The following is a 25,856-nucleotide window of genomic DNA, read 5'->3' as shown; positions in this document are numbered from 1 at the left end:
AACTAGAATGGAGACTACATTAAAGCGCATTCGCTTTTTGTACTCACTTCTCTAAATATGCCGGATTTTATTTATCAAGATCTGTGCATTATTCCCTGAGCAGTTCACAGAAAGGTCAACAAACGTCCAATCTCGCAATGTTAAAGAAAGTGAGAAAAAAATCCTGGATGTGTCTCTTAATCCAGATCTGCACCAAAAGTTAATGAGGTTTATTCTGGACGGAGGACCCATCCTCCATCCAAGCTTTAGTGAAAATCTGTACAGTAGTTCATGTTTAATCCTGCTGACAAACCCAACCAACATGGATGAAAACATAACGTCCTTGGCGGAAGTAAAAATGAATGACAGATCTTAAGAAAAATGTTGTTTGTATTGTTTGTTTGTATATTAGCTTCTCAACCAGGCAACTCCACTTGTACACGAGTAACTATTTGGGATTAAATTTCTGCCGTTTTACGCAGAATGTATGTGAACATCAGCTCACATGGTGGCCTGTAGTCTGTGCTTACGTGCTGTTAAAAGCAGATGTATTACAAACCTGATATTATAAGACACACAGGCTATTTAGGTGTAGTCCTGCTGCTAAATATAGCAAAACTAGGTTTGCAAGAACACAGTGTCTTGCCTGTACAAGTGTCTCTCTCTCTCTCTCTCGCTCTCTTTCTCTCTGCATACTTTGTTTGTTGTGGTTGCCATGGAGACATCCTATCATCGCGGTGTGCTAAGGCAGAGAGCACTTGGCCTATCTTCCTCCCCAGGCGTCAGAGGTCACAGTCTGCTCAGTGATGTGTGGACGACCTATAAACCTGCCTGGTTTCCATGAGACGCGTTTCCTGTACACACAGAGATAAATATACACACCGCGCACGTTCTTTTCCTTTTTGTATACATCAGCCTTTCCCGACATCAATCCGTTTTTCTGTCATGATCTCTCTCCGTGCCTGTGAGTCTCTGTATTTGTCCTGGGAAGGATTTCAACCGGGCCAAAGAGCGGCATAAGAAAAAAATAGAAGCGGTCAGTATTAAGAGAGAAGATGCAAAACACTCACTTACACTTTCAGCTCTCTCTTTGTGTGTGTGTGTGTGTGTGTGTTTGAGTGTGTGATTGCTTGGCCTGTCTCTCGCCTATCAAACTCTGGTGTCGTCTTTCTGCCATCTGCCACCGCCACCGCCACCCTCCTGACATGCACACACACACACGTGCACACACACACACACACACACACACGCATGTACGTGGACATGCACACACATATTGAGCGTCCTTACAATAATCTGTCATCGCACAACCTCTTTTTTCTCCTTTTTGTCTTCCCGTGTCTTCTCCGCTCTCTTCTCCAGTGAAAGTCTCACTAAGATCTCCCCTCGCACCAAGAAGGATGTGTTCTTGTTGTCTGGTGTAGTTTTGTGCTCGTAGCTGCTTTTTGTTAAAGACACAAAGGAAAGCAGTCTTTGCCGAGAATATGAAATTGAAGAATATGCATTCGCTGTGTGTTTGTGCGTGAGATATGAATATTTAATTCAGCCCCTCCCTCTGTCATGTATTAATCATGGAGCAGTCTGCTTAGGCTGAAAATAGCGCCTAGCAACCCAGAAAAACAAAAATCCATAGTATTTGTGGGTATGTCATGTGCTGCTGCTCGTTCATGTGTGACACAGCACATGGTCTGCTCGCACATTTTTCTTCCCTCCACTTTTCTTCCCTCGTGTCCGTCTGTGCTGGTTCAGGACTCATTTCTGATGTTTGCGGGAAGGATATTCACACTCATGCTCACTCTTTTGAGTTTTTCTGAGTGTGAGAAGTGTTGCAGTCTGTGAAAGAGTTGTTTATCTGTTTTAGAATAGACCATATTTGCTTGTCTCGCACACGTTCTGAGCTGAACTCTCAGCCGAAGCCTGCTGTTTCTGCACTGACACCCACCGAGTGTAGGAAAAGTTTGAAAAATTGCGAGTGTGAGAAAATGTAAGAGAGTTTTTTTTTTTATTTCCTGAAAGTGGTGATAATTGCAGGATTACTGACCTCACCATCCGTACCAGCTGCCAATCTCGCTGTTAGGATAAAGGATGAGGATAAATGTAGGCTGAGCGATGACATGATGTCAGCCTCGCTGTTTGCAGGTGGGAGCAAAGGCATGGCTACAAGTTTGCGCGGAATAACTTGAATTCGAGATCATATGGCATCGATAATGGTGGTTCATGAAACCTGAGCAAAAGACTGTCTGCTGCCTGCAGTGTCACCTTAGGGCACGTGCCCACATAGCATTATTTTTCGGGCAGCTGTGCTGCTGGAGTGCTGAGATAAAGTGTTTACACGCTGAGGGAGAAAAACGCTGCAAGTGCGTCTTGTCTCTGTGACAACAATATCTTGACAACTGCCGCTGTGTGATCGACACCGCCATCTGCGCCTTTCCATCCACTTCTTTTTTATTTGACATCAAGACATCAGAACAAGGACGATGTCAGTTCACATCATGACCCTTAGGAGACAAAAAGATACAGTGAACATTTTCGCCCAGTCCAGGAAAAAGAAAAAAAAGCGCCTCTCTGAAAAGTTGATGGATTTTCAACTCGGAAGGCGGAGTGTTCGGAAAAAAGATGCTGGGCACTTTTCTCTGGACGGCCGCCTGCTGCTGCAGACGCTTGCTCCTCATTAGAGTAACAGTTGAAAAAGACGCTACATGGACGCTGGCCCTTAAAGCCAATATTTCCACATGATGCAATGTTTCTTCTATCATTTAATAGTAGCAGATTGCTACACCACGCCAAAATCTTTGCCCCAAGAGCAAACTTTTTTTTTTTAAAGCACAAAAGAAAACATAACATTTTCACTAACCGCATAAAAATTATTTTTTCTTGTGTCAACCTAGTAAAAAGCATGTAGCCAGGATGAACTACGCATCTCTGTCACTGGGTAGCCGACTCTCCTCCCTCTCTCCAGTGGAGCTCACGCCGCCTACGGTAGCGTTTGGTCTGGCTGAGTCTTCGGGAGATGTTGGGTTCAGTAGTCGCCTCAGGTTTCGCCGGGTTTAATCCAATCCCGCGCTTCCTTTTTCCAACATGTGTTTAACATAAAATCACTGCCGTTCAGTGGCTATTTTACTGTAACCTGGTGGTCACATGACTCCTTTTGGCACATTTGACCCACTGGCTCGATTTATCCCGTTCTCCTGTAATAATGCATTATGCTTCTCGGTATTTATTCCTATAAACAACATAATGTGCTTCTATCTGAAGATGTTGGATTATACTGTTTACAGTAAATCAGTGATGAAGATAAGGAATTCAATGTTTTTTTTTGTTTTCTTCCGCCTCAGATTTCAATAAAAATTATGGGAATTTTATAATCCTTTACTAAATTCATAAGCATCCTAATACTCTCACTACGGAGGGACTAGCAATGATGGATTAAATTAATCCAACACTGCATTGTAGAAACATAATTGAGAATTTTTTTTGTGATGTATCTCAAAAAGCCACTTTTCAAGGTTTAAGTGATTATAAACTTAATGCCCCTGGGTGGATTTGTTGGGGGATGTGTCTCTCTCTCCCTCTCTGTCTCAGACTTTGTTTAAATGTCTTGTGCACATCTGCCTGTCACTTTCTACTGTGTTGTGGGTTTTCCCTCTTTCTCCACTCCCCCTCGTTCTCCTCGTCTCTCCGTGTCCCTGTCCATTACATCCCTTTCTTAGGGGGTTGTAAACTGAATCTGTTCAGCTGTTGAACGCCACATTTAAGATGTCCTCTCTCCTCTCTTACAGGTGGCCTGACCAGCAACGAGCAACCTCTGGAACTACTTAAACCAGCTACACTCAACCATTTCGGTAGGAAACATATCTGTGTGTGTGTGTGTCTCAGTGTGAGGACTATTTTCGGGCTGATGGCTCTGTGGTTTTCAGTCTCGATCTCTGTGATATTAATGTGATCTCTGTGAAGCAAAGTGCAAAAACCACCAGAAAACAAGTTGCCAAAATACATTTTGCGGATTGCTGCACCATCATTTGAGTGAAAAAATGTCGACATGTTTTCCATCTGGTTGTAACACCAGCAGCAACTCTGGTGCTTCCCTACGCTGAGCTGAGTGATCGATGCAGTCACGTCTTTGGGTTTACACATTTGCAACTCACCACTTGTCATTACAGGACATCAATGCTCAGTTGGAGATGTGGTGATACCTCGGTGGCCTCAGCTGGCTGATGTACGGCTCAAGAACACGCTCCGTCAGTGGCTGTTTATGAGGGAACTTGTCATTATCTCCCCGAGCATGTAATCATTTCCACCGGCTGACGTCGCACATTGTTTTTAGCACATGGCGATGTATTATTCAGTGGCCGACTCCTTTTAGAATCCGCTCTTGCACATGCCAGCGCTCACGTGCGCGTACGTGAATCGAGACATTTTGCTGGAACTTCGCACTCTTGTTGACAGGAACGTGGGATGATCGCGCCACATCAGCATGCCATCAACCCACAAGCGGTATGTTTGTCCCATGTGGCGTCAGGAAACGCTGATGCAGCAGTGATGTCACCGGTATGGTTGCCAAGATCTGGAGCCTTAGCCTGTTAATAGCATGTTTCCTCGCTTTGCAGCAGTGACACGAGAAACTGCTTAAACACACAGACAAGTTTCACACATGTACACAGTCTGTACTCTACGCCTGTGCGGTCGGTTGTGAGGGTTTAATTTTTTGAGGTCAGCTTTTCAGAAACGTAGAAAGAGATTTGTTTTTAGACTGGGTTCATCAGTAATGTGGCGCTAAAAGGTGGATATTTTATATAAGTTGCATTTTACTGCCTGCATTTACTGTAGGAAATACATACACACTTACAACCAGAGGTGGAAGAAGTGCAGTAATTAAGAAAAGAAAATATCACAGTATGGCAATACTGTTAAAAGTAACTTTCAAAATTGATTAGCATCAAAACATACTTACGAGTTTAAAACTACTCATTATACAGAATGGCATATGGCGTCAAGTCGAACCTGGTCAGATTCCCGTCCTCTAAATGAAGTGTGAGCTATGAATGCGTGTCCGCACACACCACTCACACAAGCAAACAGAAGACTACACACTCAGCACTTATCCTCCCGTTTCACTCAATCTTCCTCACTTAAAAGTGAACTGGCATTTCAGAAACCGCTGTGCTAATCGCTTTAGTTAAGATGTATTCAAAGACTGAATAAAAAGCCGGACTTGTTCTTTTGAATGGGTGACACAGAGGGATATATGCATATTTCTTGCTTGTTATACATAAATAGCATTTCAAAAGTGATAGAAGTTTTCGGAGAAACGTTTCGTGCCTGTTGTTATCTAAATGTCATATAATCCGTCTGATTATTCCGGCGCTAAATGGCGGGCTGAAGGCGTCGCACAGTTTTTCAAACACTTTTAAATGCTGAGAAACGGCTCAATCAAATTAGACTTGTAAAATCGAGAATTTGGTGCGGCCCTAATAATAACTAAAAAATTTTAAATGCCTGCCAAAAAAAGGACAACAGCATTTTATTGGAATAAGCGCAGCACAATGCTCTATTAACACATTCATGAGATGTGTTAGAATTAATTAACTGGGTGCCAAGTGCAACAGTAACACTTCCTGTTTCTCTGTGTGTGTGTGTGTGTGTCTGTCCTATGATGTGAAGTCCATTTCCACACAGTTACCAGTAAAAGTGCAGCAGCTGCAGTGCAGAGTGTTACCAGCCTCTGTGTGTTTTGTCGACGCTTTCTTTTTTTTTTTTTGTTTATAGATACATTTTGGGATCAGAAGCAGAATGAGCGTCAATCAGAGTAAACGAATCGTTTGACAGTTTGAAGCACGAGGAAGAGCGAGGTGGAGGAGGACGATGATGATGATGATGATGGTGGAGACAGATTTGAGTGCATATTAAATAGGATGACTAAATCGTGCACAGGAGGGAGGTACTGTAAGAGGAGCAGAAGTCGGCACCTTTTAGGAGTCACTTCCACGCGAGGAATGTGGGCTTGAGCATCTGTTTGTCTCCGCGAATGCACATGTGACTTCAGGAGACGGAGCAAAAAAAAAGTTGAAGACTTGTAAAACATGTACCGGTGGGTTGTGCGTATGTGTATAATTGTGTGTGTGTGTGTGTGTGTGTGTGTGTTTTGCATGGCATGTCTGTACGTCCATCCACACCGCAGAGCCTAAACTAAACTAAGCTCTTTTCTCCCCAAGCCAAAACAGCTTTCTCCCACTCTGCACAAATTAGCAGCAGCCCACGCTCCACTAACACATAACTGTCAGAGCACAGACACTGCAGGGAGTGAGGAGGAGTGAGGGGAAGGTGAGAGAAGTGATGAGGAAGGAGGGGAGGAGGTGGGGGGGGGGGGGAGACAAATTGGGAGAAAAGGAAGGGAAAACGGTGAAGAAGGAAACATAGACCAGAAGTGTCCGTGTAGCTCGCAGAAGGGCTTCGCTTTCATTTGCTATCGTCGAGAAAAACACGACAGTTGTTTTGTTTTAATTTTTTTGAGCCCCTCGCAATTTGCGCACATGTCCATTTTTCTGTCCTGATATTAAGCTCGGCAGAATGTGAGGCGGGCGGGCAAGTTGAGAGAGGAGGACGGAGGGCTGTTCACACAGGAAGTGGCAGACCTGTTGGCCAGCCTGACTGAACAGCCCATCTTTATTTAGAGTTGTCAATTATCTGTGTGCACTTAAGAACCTGAGCGAGAGCGAGGGAGGGGGGGGGGAGACTGAGAGGGAGGTAAGATAAATGCGATGAATGGAGGTGGGTGTGGGGTAGAAAAAAAAAAGAGGAGATGGAAAGAGAGAGAGAGTTGGGAGGAGAACAGCAATTTTGAGGAGGAGAGGGGCCTGGATAAGTAGAAAAGGGGGGATGAGGAAAAAGCACATTATGCAAATATGGGCAGGCTCATTAGCATTTCAAAACTCTGGAAAGGAAATCACGAAAAGTGGAGAGAAGCATATTTTTGGACGACGCCAAATTTGTTCTCACTCTCTGGATCGCAAACTCTTCTCTCTCTCTCTTTTTCGCTCTCTCTCTTTCTCTCTCTCTCTCTCCCTCTATCGCACACTCGTCGCCGCTCTCTCATGCTTTTGCACTTAACGCCAGTCTTCTCTCTTATTTCCTAGTATGTGATTTCTACTTCTGTGCTCACTCAGCCTCTGATTTCATGTGTATAGTCGACTTCTCAAGCTGGTCTGTACACTCAGGGTTCAGGGTAGGTTTTCTTCTTGCCCCTGTGAACAGCTTGAATTTTTGCTCGCAGGGATCCAACATGGTGCTGGAAACAACCCTCCATGTTGACATGCTACAGTAGCATCATCTAATCATTTAGTCATAGTCTTCCACTGCATCCCAAAGGATTGACATCTGGGGGCTGTGAAGTCATTTGGTGGACACTTAACTAATTAGCTAATGGTTTTGGAGCTACTTTGATGTTGACGCGCGGTTTATGACTTGAAACTCGTTTCCACCAAGCAGTCCGCTTCAGTTCAGTTCAGTTCAGTTGGTTACACGTGGGAATGGTTGTTTTTGTGTTTCCATTCTCAAGAGTTGATGGCGTCAAAGATCCTGTTCCTTCCTGTTTCTTCTTTACCCCTCTGTTGAGGTACAGAGCGCACTGATCCAATGAAAAACCAGCGTCGTCTCATTGTCTGCACTCTGATGTAGGATTTCCCAAACTACTGTTTTATTCAGTAGTCTTTTGTCTTGCTGCCTGCAGCCTTCTGTCAAGTTAGGTTTGTTATGGTGTTGTAATAAACAACAACATGTGTGTACTGTGTGAGTGTTTGGTCGAGCCGGACTAAAAACGTTGTATGAGGAAGGATACGTAACTGTTTGAGATGACTGAAACCATAGACTTCTCCAGTAATTAGGGTCATTTTTAATTCTTTAGAGCGTCTTTTTCTCTATCACATTCTCTTCAAAAAGTTTCCACATCTGTGCATATAGAACACATACACGTCAATACTGGTATTTCTGTGGTAAGCCAATGTTGGCTGATTATATTGGCCAACTGTTTTATTGGCTGGGCTTGAATATATTGTCATTCTCACAGTGAGGTACAAGTCGCACTGTGTCAGTTACCCCTGAAGCTTGTCCATATTAATCCTACCTACCCACTTACATTAATGGTTCAATCCCGTTTCTCTTCTACATACCACTGTTGTAACGTGTTTGAGTACCTGCGTTTTCATCAGCATTTCGTCCTACAGAGCTGCTGTTTACTGTATGTTTCAGAGACTAACAAAAGGGAAATTCTTTGAAGATCAGATGTTTCCAAGACACTCAGACCACCCTGTGGGGCTTCCAAAATGATTGTTTTCATTATAAAAAGGGAAATTCTCATCTTTCAGATTCCCAAAGACCAAATCGACATCAGATTATTTTGTCCAACCAACAAGAAACAAATTCTTACCTTTGAAGAAGCTTGAATCAGCAAATGTTTTTTCGCTCTTATTTAAAGATCCAATAAAAGTATTTATTGATTGTCGAAATAGTTTGCAATCAATTTTTGACCAGTCGTTGCTGCTCTACCGCAAATCACTGCATTGTCAAAGTCACTTGGTCTGAAGAAAAAAGCACTGACATCATGAATATGAAACATTAATTTGTAATTATTTTGAAAGTGATTAACAGTCAACACCCTGACACTAATCTCATCCAATAACTTGTATTTCTTTGCTTTTGAATCTCCCGTCATTTACGCTTTGTCTTTTTTAGGGTTGAATGCAGAGTGCGTTCGTCGCTAAAAGATGTTATACATGAAGAGAGAGGAGATGGAAGAGCAGTTGAAAGGAGACTTGATTAGTGTTGAGTGGAGAGAGATTGAGGGTGAGGTGTGTTCCAGAGGACAGGCTGTCTGAGGTCACCATGACCGCGCGAAGGCACTTGTCTGCCGGCCAGACCCCTGCTGCCTCCCTCACTACTCATTTGGGTTTTGCAGTCGCGTGTGTTTGTGTGTGTGTGACTGAATGCTTGACCTAATCCTGACATTGTTAATATGCCATTTGTGTTTGCTCCGTGAATCTAAAAGACCATTGCCCTACACAAAGATTTTGGGAGTTTGGCAGGCAGATTTTGAACTGCGACAACCTCAATTTCACCTCCTTGTCATCTGCGTATTTTTCCTTTTCTGTGCGGTCTCTCGCCTCTGATCTTTTCTGCTTTTGCTGCTGTCGATTCTCCAAATCTCCCGGGTAAGAGAGACTTGCCCCAAGACAGGTAGTACGTCAGAACATTAAGTTAGATTAACATGCTGTTTCACTTATTAATCTTGTATTTAGCTTTAAAGCTGCAAGAAATGTTCCTTATTCCAGCTAAAGTATTGTATTGTATTATATGTAAATCTCTTTAATTTTTGAGAAATTGTTGTTTAATGGTATCTACATTAGTATTTTTACTTATTGTGGTGTTATTTCCTATATTATGAAACAAAACGATGGCTCTTACACTACAGGGCTCCATTATCCAAATTATTAAATGCACCAAAGTAGTGATGCTCTGATGAAGAGCAGGTTTATGTAAAACACAACTACTTTAGTGTATTAAATCATTTGGATATTGGAGCCCCGCAGTGTAAGAGCTGTCTTTTTGTTTCATGGTCTGCTAATATTTCGACTCAGCATGGATCCTGTTTTTGTACATTTCCTAAAGTATTATGAAACGCTTCATATCTCTAAAATCTTTACAGTCGAATGCTGCATAGACACATAGATTTAAAACATTTTTGAAAAGTACCACTCGAAGTCGGAATTCCTACATGTAAACTCCAGGCATGTTAATCTCTAGGATTTCACGAGGGAGCATTTGTCTGATGTCGCACACAAATGGCAGCATCCATGGGGACGGGGTGAAGTGTATCTGTGCTGTACAGTATTACAGTATATGAGGCTGCACTTCTGAGGGTTCGCTCCGTGTACACTTGCCAAAGAGACATCGTTTTGTTACGGTCAGCAAAGTTTTTGTTGACTTGTGCTGTCATGCACCGGAAGCAACTGGAGGACAGAAGTTGGAGATTTCAACCAGGAAATAAGTAACAAGTTCATGTAAATGAGGCGTCACCCAAGGAGGTTCTGTTTTCCAACACAATTGCCAAATCTTGTTATTTGCAAGTTTACAGTCTTTTGAATCTTGAGGACTTCATTCTAACAGAAGAAATTTTAGTCCCACAACCCGACAGCAACAGACACAGTCGGCACCTGCTTGACTAGCCACTTTTTTCTAATGGAAGACAACCTGTTTTGTATACACATGCTCACCAGGGGGCCCACACGGCCCTCAGGCCCCGGTGCCAGTTCCCCAGATGGGCCCCGAAAGCCCCCTACCATCCCCACACACCCCCTGACCTGGCATGGTTCCCCCTGCCTGGTGCCAGTTTGGTGTAGGCAGGAGTCTGTGGGCAGCTGCTTCTTTTCTGCTCAGCACCATCAGGCGCACACACACACACACACACACACACACACACACACACACACACACACACACACACACACACACACTACCAACCATGTCAAACTCAGTGCCCAGGGGATGTTCCCAAATGGTTCTCTTGAACTGCTGATGAACTGAAATATAATCTCCTGTACTTTTCTTCACAACATCTTCCTGATTCAGTCTTTTTTACTTCCACTTGCACCTAACCGTTGACAATATACCTCCATTTAGAATAAAGATGGTCCACAGCATGCTCAATGTGCTGAAGCAGTGGGTTTGTAGGCAGCCTGCTGAAGTAAACCTAAAGCTGTCGGGGAGCAGAGGTGAAATCAGATTTGATCCCGAGAGAAAGATTGGAGTTATAAAGGGAATACAAGACAGTGTACCAGTGCCTAATGATATCTACAGACATAGCCTGAGGTTGTGGCCTTCATGTCAACCCCACTAAGAAGAGACACACACACACACACACACACACACACTCACATGCACGCCCTTCAAGTCGGCGTAGTAGAGTGCTCAGAGCCAGACTTGTTTTTGTCTTCCAGCAGAACAGGCAATGTTTTAACCTACTTTGTCTGCATCAGTGCCATTATCCTGACAGCTATAGCAGGTTGGACTATGTGTATGTGACGCAGAGGTTGTGTTTATGTGGATGTAGGAGAGGGAAAATAAAGATTTTACCATGTCATGAATTTTACATACGGCCTGGTGTGTTTTGCCGCGTTGGCTGGCTGGCTCGACTTTCGAGGACCTAGACGTCTGGAGGCTGGGGAGGTTGTGTTGGGTGATTTTATTTTTTTAATTGTCCAATTTTTACTCTCAAACAGCCCAAAAGGACAATTTTTTGTACCTGTCATCATTAGTTTGAATTTGACTTTGTGTATCTGAGCTTTATATTGAAGCTTTAGTGCCTGTTACCATTCCAAGTAATCAGTGTATGGATTAAAACTTCGTTATAAACAAATAGGTCCAGTTTTTGTTAATCTCTGTATACACCAGAAATATCAGAGTTAAGGCTACTTGATTGTCTTTATTGGGCTCAAAGCTTGTTTATGTACCAAACACTCACCTGCGCACTTGTAAACTATGCAGATCGTAAGATGATTGAGTTTAATTGAATGTTTTCACGCTATCCATGAAGCGATAACTCGTCTCCTCAATTCTTAGCTGATTAACGGTGAGGCGAGCGTCTTGTTCAGTTTCCTGGCAAGTTCATAAAATCTGAACGTGGCGAGACGGCTGCTTTCAAAATAGTGCGTACGCTTGTTCCTATTCCCTGCCTCTCTCCACTACATCTCCAAATATATAAACGTATCATAATTTTCGCCCACAATTCAATGAAAGAAAGCGATGCCAAAGATTGGTTAATTGTTGTCTCCAGATTGTTGTGAATGTGAGTGTGAGTCCTTGTCTGTCCCTATATGTCAGCCCTGTGATAAACCCGCGACTTATCCAGGGTGGATCCCGTCATCACTGGGATCGGCTCCAGCCGCCCCCCGTGACCCTGAAATGGATAAGCGGTTTAAGATGATGGATAGATGGATGGATCTCAGTTCCTTCAAAGGTCGTTACTGTCCAGATGCTTTGCAGTAGGTCAGCACATCAAAGTTCACCTCGGTTGAAATCTGAAAAGACCAAATAAACATGTCCATTTGCCAGGTGATGGTGAGGTATAACCAGGCACTGTATGGATGTGCTGAAGTGAAACCAGCCCAGCAGTTTTTTTTAGCTTGCTTGATTTTGACTTGTTGATGTGCTTTCTGTTACCTTCCCCTTCGGCAATTTAAGACAGATATCTCACTCGCTTCTATGGCACACCAACAGGGGATAGAATTTGTAGCATTCATGAATTTACAGTTAGTCTGTTTAGATTTTAAGACGGACAGAACAATATCATGCACGTCTGTCTCTGGCCATGCTTTTGCCCTTTCACTTCCTCTTAAACTCGCTTGTTAATGCAGATGTGTGTTTTGTAAAGGCCTTTTTAAAAGCCCTAGCAGGACCGTATGAATCCAGAGGAGCTCTCTGGAAGCTATCTATTATGGATGACCACTCCAGGGTTCAGACCTTTGCATTGCGCTCGCAAGGGGTTTGCTAGCTCCTGGCCAACAACACCACCATGACCAGAGGCGGGCCTTCCACTTGTCCGGGAAAAGGAGTTCATTACAGCCAATCTCACGGGCTAATGGCTGCAGCGTGGTGGTCAGTGATAGACTGTAGTTTACCACAAACTCATTTAAGGGAAGAAATAGTCCATGGTTTTTGCTGTGTGCAATCAAGTTTTGTAAGTGGAAGAACTTGCTAAAAGTCATTGTGAATAGACTCAGGCTTTTATACAGCTGGAGAGGTGAGTTCAAGAATAGACTGTCTCCTCTTCAGTTACTGTTAAACACAATAAACAAGCCTCCACAAGTAGATACGTCACCAAACACAGACTATTGTTGAAAGACTGGAGGAACGCCAGGATCCGTTACATAAATGACCATCACCAGATCTACATCAGGATAAAGAAGAATTTCTGTTTTAGTCTGGCTGGGTTTATTTTTCTCACAGTGTGAGTCCTTGAGCTTCTTCTGTCACGGCGTATACCTGAACCCATCTGTCTATTTGATGCACTCCATTTATATCTGCATGTGTCATTACTACCCCTGTGTCTGTTTACATCCCGAGGAAATATTGATGAGGTCCATTTTAGGCGGGCTGCTATAATCTGCGCTGCACCTTACGGGGTTTGTGGGCCTAGCATTAGTGCACAGGGCCATCCCTGTGACCCATGTGATTTTAAAGTGCACAGGGATCAGCGTGGTGAGCTGACATCTCTCATAAGTTCAGTTTAGCATCGCCGACAGCTAATGGCTCTCTGTCTGCTGCGAGCTCGGCACAGACTGGGAAGGCATTACCATTGAGACGGAAGGAGAGGGCGTAAAATATGAATGAACGGAGCTCCCCGCTGCAGCCAAAGAGCTCAAAACATCTCTTTGTCTTCCCTCGTCTGGCTTTTTTAAGAAAGCTGTTGTTGAAGCCTTTGAAGGTCTGTCTTCGGCGCAGTTAGGAGCTGATCGTTGTTATTAGTGTTTTTGTAGAGCTTGTTAACTCTACCTGATAAAAAATTGATCTGAGGAATTGTGTGAACTCTCGCTGTTGGTTTATACAGCAGAACCGAGCACTAAAATTTGCTTATCAGAGCTGTTGTAGAAGGCTAGAACACGGTGGCAATCTGACCGAGAGTGGTGTGAAAAAACTCCTCAGTCTTCATCATAACAACAGATTGTATATTCCCAGTCCTGATACCTTTTTCCCTAACTCTACTATGTAATATGTAGAGTTACTACTTCTAATGCAGCCGCAGAACGTACGAGCTCGTTGGCCGTCAGATGAAGCCTTTGCGATGTGTTCAAGAGTAACTTTTTGACCCAGACACAAGCAACAAGAGGCAACCAGCGTCAGCTTTTGTTGTCAGTTTGGTGCGTCTGAGATGAGTGGGTAAACTTCTTGTGTTTTCCCCTTAGTTCAGTTTGTTTTCACTAAAAGCCTGTCTGAGCCTGTGTCTGAGGTGGAACAGAGAGAGTAAACACGGGAAGAAATGAAGATGGTAATTTCTGCCCAAATATAAAGAAAACAATGTGCTCTGTCACTCGTCCAATTCAGACCTCGATTCATTCGTCTCCCTCTAAAGGGTCTCGGTGTCATCTGGGTCTGTTCCCCCGTAGATCTGCCCAAATTAATCGTGCCGAGGGGAAAAAAATGAAGCAAAGCTGGCTTTCACCGGAATAAACAATGCCTGTTTCAAAACACCCGGAGCAACATAACTTAACAATGTGTGTTTGTGCATTAGCTTTGCCTGTTTGTGAGAAGAAATGCCTTCTACGAAGAAGTCGCTGCTCATAAATAAGGATTACAAACTTGTCTCAAAATGTTTTATAACCATATTTATACCATGACAGAAAACACACATATGCTGGTTCACAAGTCACTTCACAGACCAAACAACCAGAACAGATTAACAATTTATTTGTTAATCCAGCAAATTAAAGACTAAACAAATCAATCACAATTTTGGTAAATCATTATTGTTACCCAGCGGCCTCTTTCCCATGTATTTCCAACATTTTCTGATACTGTACTTCCAAACCCAGATGGAAAATCCATATATCTGCCTCACAAAATGAAGTTTATCTTTCCCACTTTCCTCTAAACTCTGCCTTATCTAATAATAAATCAACTATTCAGGTCTTCTCTTGAAATCAAACAAAGGAAAAACACTCTCTGGTCGGAGTGCTTACAATATGTGGAGATAAGCCTGTGGTTGCGAGCGATCGCTTTTGTTTTTAGGGGCCACAAGCCAAAAACCTGATATCATCAGCGATGTAAAAAAGGGGATGGTTTGTCTTGTGTAGAAATGTTTTTGCAAAAGTCTCAGGTGGTTTCTTATAGGTTTTCACTGTATATATCATCACATCTGACAACAAATAAACAGTAGACAGCCCAGTGGGACAGCAGCTCTGTTGTAGTCGAGCTGCATGACTGGAGTTTGTATTTGTGATTTGTCTGTGATTTGTGTGTGTGTGTGCACGTGTGTGTGTGTGTTCGTGTGCGCGTGTGTGTGTGTGCGTGTGAGAGAGAGGAGATAGAAGTGAACAGCTCACATGTTTACATAGCCATGGCATTGATTCCTGGTGCTTTTCATGGAAACATTCTGCACAATAAACACGTTCTCATTTTTTAATGCACTTGGAACAAATGTGGTTTCTCTGTTTTTAGGTTTTCAGCATAAAGATGATTATTTTATACAAAAGCAATAAAAAAAAACATATATAAATTATTGTTTTTTTAAGCGATAATGGAGAATGTTATGCGTTGAGTCTGTTTACCCCGTCTAATATCTGCTCCGCATGTACTTCTTTTTTTAAAATTAACATATTTAAGGAAATTGAGAGCAGTTGTTCGCTACGCGAGAACAGGCCAATGACAGCTGAAAACGCTGACCCATAACACAGCTGAGCGCTCACGACTCTCTCCCTGTGCTGATCTGCTAAGCCTTTTAAAATATTCTTTAATAACCTCCAGTCTGTTGCCACGTATTGGCTTCGTAAGGGAAGTGGCAGAATATGCGAGGGAGAAAGTACACGATTTTTGGCACGAGTTGTTTTACACTTCGGCAGTGTTTTATAGCAGTATGAAAATTAAGACGGGAGAGGGGAGCACTGTAAAAAGGGTGGGCGCTCATCGGCTGAGCCCGCTCTGATTGGTGTTGGAAATTTATTGCATCACCTAAATCTGATTTTATTTGACAAAGAAAGGTATTGGAAGAAAAAAGGATAATTTTAGAAAGTTTAATGATCGAAATTTTAGATTTAGTGTCTGTATTTTGAGATCCCCGGTGATGCTCCTCAGTGAAAGAGGAGGCAGAGAGGGAGAGATGTGTGTGTGTGTGGGGGGGGGGGGGGGGGGGGTTGTGGAGAGAGTGTGTATTATAAATAACCCAAATCAATAATAAACGACACAGTATCTCACATATTTGGAGTCGGGTCTGGGGTTCTCAGGGGAGATGGATGAAAAAAGCAAACCCCCCCTCCACTCTCCTCCTCCTCCCACCAACCCCCTGTCACAGTGGAGGGGAGGTGGGAGGGGGGTGACAAGAGCATACGAAGGTACAAAAATAAGAGTTGCTATCTTTTTTTTTCCCTCTCTCTCCCTCTTGAGCATGAACCAGCTTGTGGTTATGGTTTGCACGCACGCTCGTGTGTGCGCACATGTGTGTACATTACGAGGCGGACACGTCCATTATTTATTCATCAGCCCTGTCTGCCAGGCTGCCACACTGTGTATTTCAGCATGCCTCGCAATCATTATGCCACATGCATTATTTAACGCACACGCGCACACGCCGACTCTGATGCAGATAGCTACACGAGCGATTTATCTCGGATATGCTCACTTATCACCTTGTCTGCTTCTCGCGCCGACTGTTGCAAATGACTGCACCAGCCCTTCTTTCACATACACCTTCGTCGGCTCATCATCGGGTCACACACCTCACCTGCACGGCTTTCGTAAGGCTGTCATTCATAGATTGTTGTTGTCATATAATGTGCACACGCACTCCTGCTCGTGAAGTCCCTCCGCTCTGGCACGTGGTGTCTGTATATGTTGACTTGTAGCGTAGTCACATGCCGCTGGTCGTGTCATGAACATGGACAGGTGACAGTTTAACCCTTAGAGTGTTGCTGATGTGGAGATAGTTGATTATGATAAAAATGATGGTAACTTAAATAATGATCCACAGGCCTTTTTAAGGTTTTGTGTTCATCACTGACGTGGCCATCAGGAGAGACAAAGCTGAGGATCTGAGGAGCCGTCCACATGGAAACGCTTTTGTGTGTAAACGCACGTTTTGCGTCGTTTTGGCCAATCACACAAATGGATCCTGTAAACACACTTTTTTGAAACCTCAGGGTGGAAAAATTTGAAAACGCCGCCCTCGCGTTCTCGCTTGGACAGCGAATCTGCATAATTTGCGTATCGATGACGGCATCGCCCCACCCCTCGGCCTCTAGCCTTCGACCTCTTAACCTTGTGACGTCTCATAACAACAACAACAATGACGGACTACATGCTTGTGTAGACTGGCACGACTCCCAGTCAACATTTTCTTGCGACTTACTCGCCTTGTAGTCGAGTGCGAGTCGCAGCAGCAGTTCGACCTCGTTGTCGATCCACACAAACGATTCTGGTTTCCTTGCACTCGCAATTTTTGTCGTCTTCTTGTTTTGTTCGGTTACTCCTTCTACTGTCTGTTTGTACACAGTGTGAAAGCTTTATGCACATGCTCCGTTTCTTCTTCTCTGTTTTTGGTGAATTTCAAGTGCCTCTTATAGGCCTGAAATATGAACTAAAGCGTGTTGAGTCGTTTACGATGGATCCATATTGACGCAGATATTCTTGAAACGATGCCAAGGAAGACGGGGGGAAATAAAGATTGTTTCAGATCTAAAAGTGAGAGGTGACCAGCTAAGAGAGGATGAAGCAGGATGCATTGGCTGATGACAACATGTATTAACACAGAATAGAAAAAGCAGACAATATATTTTTTTTTCAGCTGCTTCACATTCTTGTCTGTGCTGTTTTTCTCTTGAGATTACTTTAAACGTAATGTTAAAGTTGCATCTACTGTAACAACTGCTGTGCAAATTCAGCGTCAATTCTTGTGTAACATGCATTTCATCTACACTTGTCCCCGTGCCTGGTAATCTGCAACAAGTTTTCTTTTGTATGCTGAGTCACGGCCCTCCAAAAATACACACTGGAGAGCTGTCCACATGTGTGTCACTGCTCACTCTTGTTTGCCGAGCTGTCAGTCGCAGCACTGACCTTTGACCATGTTACCCACCATGTTACCTAATGCCCATACATTGATTTTTATTGCAAAGTTCATGCAGTGCTCTTCTGCTTCAGTTGCACGGTCTGGTCACTACCCTCCCCCGGAGCGGTTCTGAAAAGGTGTTTGTGTGCGTGTGTGTACGCCATTGTGGTTTGGGCTGAGCAGCGCTCGCTGTTATCAGTGTCATGGCTGCACGGAGCTTAGCTAAGCCTTTGACGTCAACAGCACACAACGAGCTGATAACGCAGACTTTTATCGCAGCCAGGTGTGTGGGTGTGTTGTCTAATCAAACAAAACTTGGCTTCCTGGATTCTGCGCTGAACTTCAAAAATAGCTCCTGCAAACACACAAGCACAAGTTCGATTAGGTTTAAATGAACTTTGATACCGTGATTACTGACAGGTTCCTGGAGCAAACGCCATGTAAACAGTGAAATCAGTCCCCCTTCATTAAGTAAAGAAACATCTGTGTACTTTGCCTTCTTTCTGTTTCTTTAACAGGGTTTTTACATGTTTGCATGCGCTCGACAAAAAAGGGAAGTGAAAGCATCATGGAGAATTGAGGGACACCAGTGGATCAATATAATCCAGCAGATTTCTGATTTAAACTGAAAGTGAAACTAGATAGATATAAGTAAGTCTGTTTCCTTGTCCGTAGACTTCACAGGACTCTCCCTCACTCTGCTGTCGGGTCAGTTCTTCTGATAGGACGGGTCAAATCAGACCTAAATCATTGGTAACCTTCAACCTCTCATCTCATTAGTGTTGGTGCACGTCCTTCAGTAGTAAGTATTTTGTAAGCTGTTCACACTTGTGGTGATTTGGGAAAAATCTCTAAAGGGAGATACCTGATTATTGGTTATAGAACAGTCAGGTTATTGCATTGTGCTTAATTGTAGGGTATTGATCGGTGTCACATGGGAGTAATTGTCGCGGTCGATCCTTCCATGTCGAGTTGCTGTCCATTGCTTTTCTTTAACTGTGCTTCTGATGTGTATATCATGTCTTTGGACACTCCTGAGCCCGTCTCAGGTGCGTTTGATAACCACACTTGAGGGATCACTTCATAAAATGATTGTATATTGGCCGACATATGGATACTGGAGCATCTTGTCTGTTTCCCGTCCCTCCCGTTGGCTGGGTCTCTCAGCGCCCGTTGATATGACAGCGAGGCATATGTCAGGTGTCGCACCCAGAGGAGCTCTCGTCAGTAGTGGACTCTGATGCCACTCGATAGGCGAGCCCTTAATTGCGCCTCATTATCTTTCAATCCAAAGCCCATCGCTCATCTGCAACTCACTTCTCAGGCATGCGCGTATGGATCTGCCTCTACTCCGATTAGGGCTGAGCCTCACAGTTATTTTCATTATTGAATAATCTGCCCACTGTTTTCTAAATTAATCATTTAATCGTTGGTTTACAAAATGTTAGGAATAGTAAAACATGTCAGTCCCTGCCATTTTTATTCCTTGGCTTTCAACCCAGCTTGAGACTCTGCTGTTGTCTAGTGTTTTAAAGTCTTATTGCTTTTATTGTTTTTATTGTTTTAACATTTTTATTGTTTTATTGTTTTTTTATTTATTTTTTTCTATTTGTTGTTTCCTATGTTTTATGTTTCATGTTCTATTTCTTTTCATGTACAGCACTTTGTTCCAGCTGCGGCTGCTTAAAGCGCTTTATAAATAAAGTTGAGTTGAGTTGAGTTGAGTTCTCAGAGTCCAAAGTGGTGTTTTTTAGATGTCTTGTCAAGACAAAACCCAAAGAAGTTCAGTTTGAGACGATTAAACAAAGAAAAGCAGGACTTTTACATATATAGGAGAAGCTGAAAAAAGATGTGTTTTTTTACATTTTTGCATAAAAAACTGGCTGTGAAGATTCATCAGTTATCATCATAGTTGGAAATATCGGTCACAACATCAGATTTTCATGACATGTCACAGCTGAAAGAATTCCCTGAAATGACATTATCACGACATGTAGACACACTGCTGGTAGAGTGTCTTGCTGTTGTTGAAGCCACACAGTTTGTCAGCAACTAGCTACTTACTGAATCTGTATCTTTTTAATTTTCCCGTTATCCGGCGGATGGCAACCAGCGTCAAGTTGCATCGTCACCATCAACTATGACGGAAAGAAACGGAAACGATTTACGAGTTGACGCCCGGGGCTGTGCATCATTATGTTCTGTCAATCGACTTATCAGTGAGTTGAGTCATTGTTGCAGCTCTGACGGATTCAACTTCTTGAGATTTTCCGATGGCCTTTTAGAGATTCCATCCCCAAACTACAACATACTTTATACACCTCACACTTTAGAGGCAGGAGATTTGTAAAATGAAGACTTAAATGTAGGAATTTAAGTCAAAAAAATGAAAACTGCTAACATACGGTTTTCAAACCCTGCTGAGGTTGGATTCAAACTCTAGCTGTCAGCATCATTTACTGTGTGTGCAGTAATGGACTCCACATCGCTCTTAGTCCTTAGTTTTTTTCTCAAGGTCTCGTCTCAGAATCAGACATACTTCTGCTCGGCTTTGTCTCGCTTTCAGACAAAGAGGTCTCCGGAATTTATTTCAAGACCAGCCACGAGCACAATTGCAGAGATATCACTGTACCGAATAATGGTTTTGCTTCACTCTGTACTTCACGATGGTTTCTATGGGAAGACAAGAGTCACTCAGAAAATCCGATGCTTTCACAAAAAAAAAATGTTGGTTGGGTTACATAAAAGCAGCGATGAATGAAGGTAGTGAAGTTGAATTCGGCTGCTTCAGTGGTTGTAAACTGAGGCCGGGCAGCAAACCATCATCATCAAGTCGACTTCTGCACAGCTGTCTGCTCTGCTGGGCTGCTGGTGTGTAGGAGGCTTTTAGGTAGAGATGATCCAGAAACACGTGTGTGTGTGTGTGCAACAAGTAACACACATCAAGAAAATGTGGGCAACAACAAAAAAAAAAAAAACGTGGAGAAGCAGAGGTGGTTCATAAAAGCTCAGCGTTTGTCTAGTCAAATGAGAATGTGGTCACAATCTGACGCCCTCAGCCTCTCTGCTCGTCGGTGTGTTAGCAAAAAGAGAGGGAGAGAGAGAGAGAGAGAGAGACTCCCATAAAATGCTCAACATGCCTGAGACTGCCCTCTGATGTCACTGAGAGAGGGAGGGAGGGAGGGAGGGAGGGAGAGAGAGAGAGAGAGAGAGAGAGAAGGAGTGGGAGGGGACCGGAGGAGCAGAGGGAGGGAGAGCGAGTGGCAGCCGGAGGGCAGAGCGAAAGCACGTCAGTGAGAGAAAACGGAGAGAAGCGGTGGAGTGAGAGACGGAGAGTGTGAAAGACGGGCACAGGGAGAGAGGTCTGTTTCTCACTACCAGAAGAACCAGGTCGGTCCGCTGTGTCTGGCTTTTTTTTTCCCAGCGCTGCAGTGGACTTTTACAGCTCGGTTCAGAGTCGCACTTTTTTTTTTTTTGGCTACAAACACACACTTTCTCTCGCTCTCTCTCTCTCTCTCTCTCTCTCTCTCTCTCTGTTAGATTACTGCACACACTCACTCACACACACACTCAACACACTCAACACACAAGAGCACAACAGGCGGACAGCACGGCACAACTGATGGGTAAGAGCTCCTGTTGTTGCTGTTGTGTTTTCGGCAGTTTTGATTTGCTAGTTGTGTAAATGTTCAGTGTGTGTGCTGATGAACTGTGCTGCGTTGCATCATGTTTAGTCAGCGTGTACTGTATGTGTGTGTGTGATCCCCGGGCATGTGTTTATATAAACTCATTTTGCCTGTGGATATGTGACTGTGTGACTGTGTGTGTGTGTGTGTGTGTGCGTGTGTTCACTTGAGGAGAGAGTGAATGTGTGTGTGTGTGTGTGTGTGTGTGTGTGTGTGTGGACATGTTCATTTGCTGTGTGGGTGTGCAGCTTCGAGTAGCGGCAGTGTTTATTGAGTGGTACTGATGTATGGAGACTCAGCAGCCTTTAACTGAATGGAGCAGATGGCTGCGTCTGTTCCTCCACACAGCCTATTGTGTAATGTGTGTGTGTGTGTTTGTGTTTATGCCTCTGCGTGTATGAAAGTTTGCGTTCTTGTACAAAATGAGGGATTTCATAGGGGGGGGCGGGGGGAGAAACATTTTCACCAGGACAGATCTTCACTGTTGTTGCTCAGTTTGTCAAGAAAACAACATTTCCTGAATATTCCTGAATTTTAAGTTCTTACAAAAGCTGTTTAATCTTCAGCGTAAAAGCTGTTTCTTCTTGATTAGAGTTCTTTTGCTAGATTTCATTTTTTTTTTTTCAGCTCTTGCATGGTTTCATAACCGGGGTTTGGTTTGTGTTTTGGTCGGGGGCCAGCGCGCCTGCAGGGTGACCATGTGGCTCCACGTCTCTCCACCTTGGTTTTCTGCGTGCCGTCTGTCTCGTTAAGGGTTCGGTCACTTGAAGACTGTCTCGTTCGAAAGAGGTCAGTCGATCTCTGTGCACCCCGCGCAAAAAAAAACATCATCCCTTGATAACGTTTTGACTGATTCGATGAGTTGCTCTCAGCTGCCTTTAACGCTGACCAGCTGTCCTCGGACGAGCGGAGCAGAGCAGAGCAGAGGGGGCGATGAAGAAAACAAAGAGGCGCTGACGTACAGTACGACAAACTGTCAGCCTCCAGGGACGTGCAGCGACATATATCAACATGCACACACGCCCATCCCGGACTCGGTTAAACGCTGAGCTGAATGCACATGCGGGCCATGTGTTGAATTAGTTGCCCACCATCATTGGTCCTTCCTCCATCTCTAGCCCCACCCCCTCCTCCGCTGTCCAACCAACCACTGGCCACAATCCCACCAGTCGCCATGGTGTTTGCCTCCCTCCTCTGCCATGCCAGCACCTGTGTGTGTGTGTGTGTGTGTGTGTGCGCGCGCACGTGTGTGTGTGTGTGTGTGTGTGTGTGTGTGTGTGTGTGTGTAGCACCATGTCAGCGATTACTATTCATTCTTAATCTGCAGGCACTACGCTGCTATCACTTTTTTATCACTGCGCGCGGCTCAAACACACCCCGCTGAGACACGCACGCGCCGACTCGAACGTGCATGGGGGGGTTTGGTGTGAGTGCAGAGATGCCCGGTGGGGCGAGGAGCTCCCTCGGGAATCCTGCTCTATAAATAACTCCCTCTGTGTGTGATCCATGATCTTAGTCCGATGAGGGGAGAGGGGTGGGGGGGGGATGAGAGGAGGAGGAGGAGGGGGTGAGGGAGGGAGGGAGGGGAAGAGGCAGAGATGGAGGGACACGGGAGAGTGATGGATGAATAGATGAGGGATAGAAAATAATGACATTTCGCCAGCCGCCTTGTTCGCGTCCGCTTTTTGGCGAGTTCAGCCAGAGTTGACATCGTACTTGCCCGTCGCAGGGAAAACCTCTCATCTCAGCGGGATTCCCGCAAAGCACACGTAATTTCCCGTTTATCTTACTTCCGCCGCTCATTGCTTTAATGGTCCTTCGCGGCTTTAATGGCTCCACATTTGCAACACACTCAGAGCCCGCTGTAAATGTATGGAAGCGAACCGGCTGCCGGCGTCGTGGTAATGATGTAAGAAAGCGAACATGTGGTTCTCGCGCCGTGCACAGACGGCACTCGCGCCTTTGTTACAAACGATGTGGGCCCGTGTCCTGACCTGCTCAGCCACGCTTGCAGCAGGAATGTTTGCGTTGTAATGTCCGCTGCCGTCAGGGCGAGCCGGCCCGGGCCTCCACCTTCTCCTCCCGTTTGGCTCGGCTGCATTACCCTCGTGCCACATTCACAGAGTGCCATCCTTGTAAGCTCGGCTAATTACTTCACAGGTGCCTGCACCCTGCTGGGCGCTTTATGTGGCCCTGTTTGTCTGCCTGCCATTCACAACGCTGTGTTTACTGTAAACACGCCGGTGAGGATTGTTGTTCAGAGAGCCGCCGTCGTTTCTGTCGTGACGCAACTGCGATCCTGTAGGGCCGCGTGAGCCTGACCGGGAGCCGCCCGACAGACGCGACACCTGTGCGTTTCCTCTGTGCCTTCAAATCTTTTGACGACACCCTTTAAATTACCAAGAGCAGAGCCGTCCGACTAATTGGAATCTGTCTAGTGGAAAAACACTGTTACAGCTTAGGGACAGCAATTGATCAGAGCACGACAGCAGGTTTTGGGATATGTTGATTTTGAAAAATGATATATTTTCCATCTTATCTCACCAGTTTGTCTGAAACAGATCTACACCTTATAAACCTTTCATCCAAAGGCTTCCCTCTTTAAGCACAGTTCACGATCAACAGATGGAGTATTTAGAAATCGAACGCTTCAGATCGTGCTGAAATCAGGTCTGTCGTCATGAATCTTGATGTTGTCCCGCTCACTTTTTACGCCACAAACGGACCGCACCAGGATCTGCTTGGAAGCGAACCGAGACCCACCTTTTTAAAGCAGTCTCCGTCCAGTTGTTGGCAGCTTTTACGCCAGCCCACACGGACCGCGCTAACTGCGGAAAATGCACCAGGGTCCATTTTAACCCAACCAAAAACAGTAGGCGTGAAAGCACCCTTAATGTCATATTAACAGAAAACGATTTGGAGTAGAAAACAAGTCTGTGTGGTTCTGGTACAGACTGTAATGTTACTAGGACTGCAACTGACCATTATTTTCATTTTTTTTAAATTCATCCGTCGGATATTTTCTCGACCAAACGACAAACTGAATCAGTTACTCTTGTGGTCTGTAAAGTGTCAGTAAATGGTGAAAAATGTCCGATCAATGTATCCTAAAGCCTAAGATGACGTCAGATATCACAGAAGAGTAAAGACACCGGAAAATATTTCCATTTAAGAAACTGGAATAGGAGAATTTCGACTGTGGACCTTGGAAAATCTGCTAAAACCAATAAATTGTTAAAAAAAAAAAAGGCGACAACCAAACGATTAATTGTTGCAGCTCTACTAAATACATCAAGATTAGCAAAATATGTGAGCACCAAAATAACTATGCGTGGAGCTTATATCACAACAAGCGTACAGCTACGGCTCTAGTACAAGTGTTAATGTGTCGGCCGGTGTGGGTAGCCTCTGAGTGGCTGGTCTGAGCGCTGTTTTCACCGCCCTGCTCTTCCTCTCCATCTCTCTCCCTCTGTGCCACCCGATGTGGCTCCTCAGCTTGAGCGTAAGTGGCTGTAATGGGGTTTTATTCTGCCTTGCTTCAGCCGCTGATCGCTGGTCCGTCTCTGACCACTCGTGTTGACGCAAAACATGCAGATAGAAATGCAAGATTTGAATTTATTGTATCGGTCTCCGAGGACGAATGTGCGCACATGTTTAAGACAATACCTCCGGGGGATGCAGTGATAAATAAAACAACCGTTATTGTATTGTTATGCAGGCACAGTGTATGTGTGTCTGTACGCTGCTGTCCTCGTTGTGCATTGACTTCATCGCTCCGGTCAAATCTGCCTTCATCCAAGTGGGTGCAGCTCAGGTTGTTTATTCAGATCAGGTGACACAGTTTTGGTCAAAACACGAGGTTATGACTGCATTTCGGTGTGTCCGGCCCACCTCACTCCGGCCTGCGTGGCAGGTACGCATCATGAAGTCACCCTCTTTGTAAATGTTTGTTTTGGATTTCTTGATAGCACGCTGATCTCTGCTGTACATGTATACGTTTGTTTCTCTGCTACCAGCCACCACACAAGGAACCAGAATTAGTTTGTGCCTTGCAAAGCGACCTGTTGTTGTTGTTATGGCGTAAAGTGGAAGTCACACAGTTTTGTGTGAAGGCCTGTTTGATTGTGTTGCGTGCTGCAGTGTAGGAGCAGAGTGTTTACGTTATTTGTTGTGTAATTGGGGCTGGGGGCTTCCTTTTGTCTGTGAAGACAAACAGACTTTGTGAAGCCTGTGGCACGTATACAGAGTAAGACACTTGGGGGACCGTATATAAATAGTGTGGGGTTGAGCACAAGTGCTAGGCAAATTTAAATCTGTATGGGAAAATCTACAGTACAAAAAGGCGCTAATTGAGTGGATGCTCCGTGTTTGTTTTGCACCGCGGT

At 44.4% G+C, this 25,856-nt stretch overlaps 1 protein-coding gene across 6 annotated transcripts in view; it reads left to right on the top strand.

Annotated features, from left to right (window-relative positions):
- Positions 1-25,856, top strand: part of hdac4 (histone deacetylase 4) — a 138,709-nt gene that overhangs the window by 48,628 nt on the left and 64,225 nt on the right. For 5 of the 6 annotated variants that reach the window (XM_030428139.1, XM_030428141.1, XM_030428138.1 and 2 more), the window contains exon 3: positions 3,759-3,821. In XM_030428139.1, the coding sequence (XP_030283999.1) occupies positions 3,759-3,821 (63 nt within the window). Of the gene's footprint in view, positions 1-3,758; positions 3,822-21,004; positions 21,412-25,856 lie in introns of those variants that run through there. The other variant, XM_030428140.1, reaches the window with a different exon arrangement.

Source organism: Sparus aurata, chromosome 9 (genome assembly GCF_900880675.1).
Source record: "Sparus aurata chromosome 9, fSpaAur1.1, whole genome shotgun sequence".
In the NCBI taxonomy this organism is placed as follows: domain Eukaryota; kingdom Metazoa; phylum Chordata; class Actinopteri; order Spariformes; family Sparidae; genus Sparus; species Sparus aurata.
Note: the sequence above shows the minus strand (reverse complement) of the source record. Positions and strands in the feature narration are given on the sequence as shown.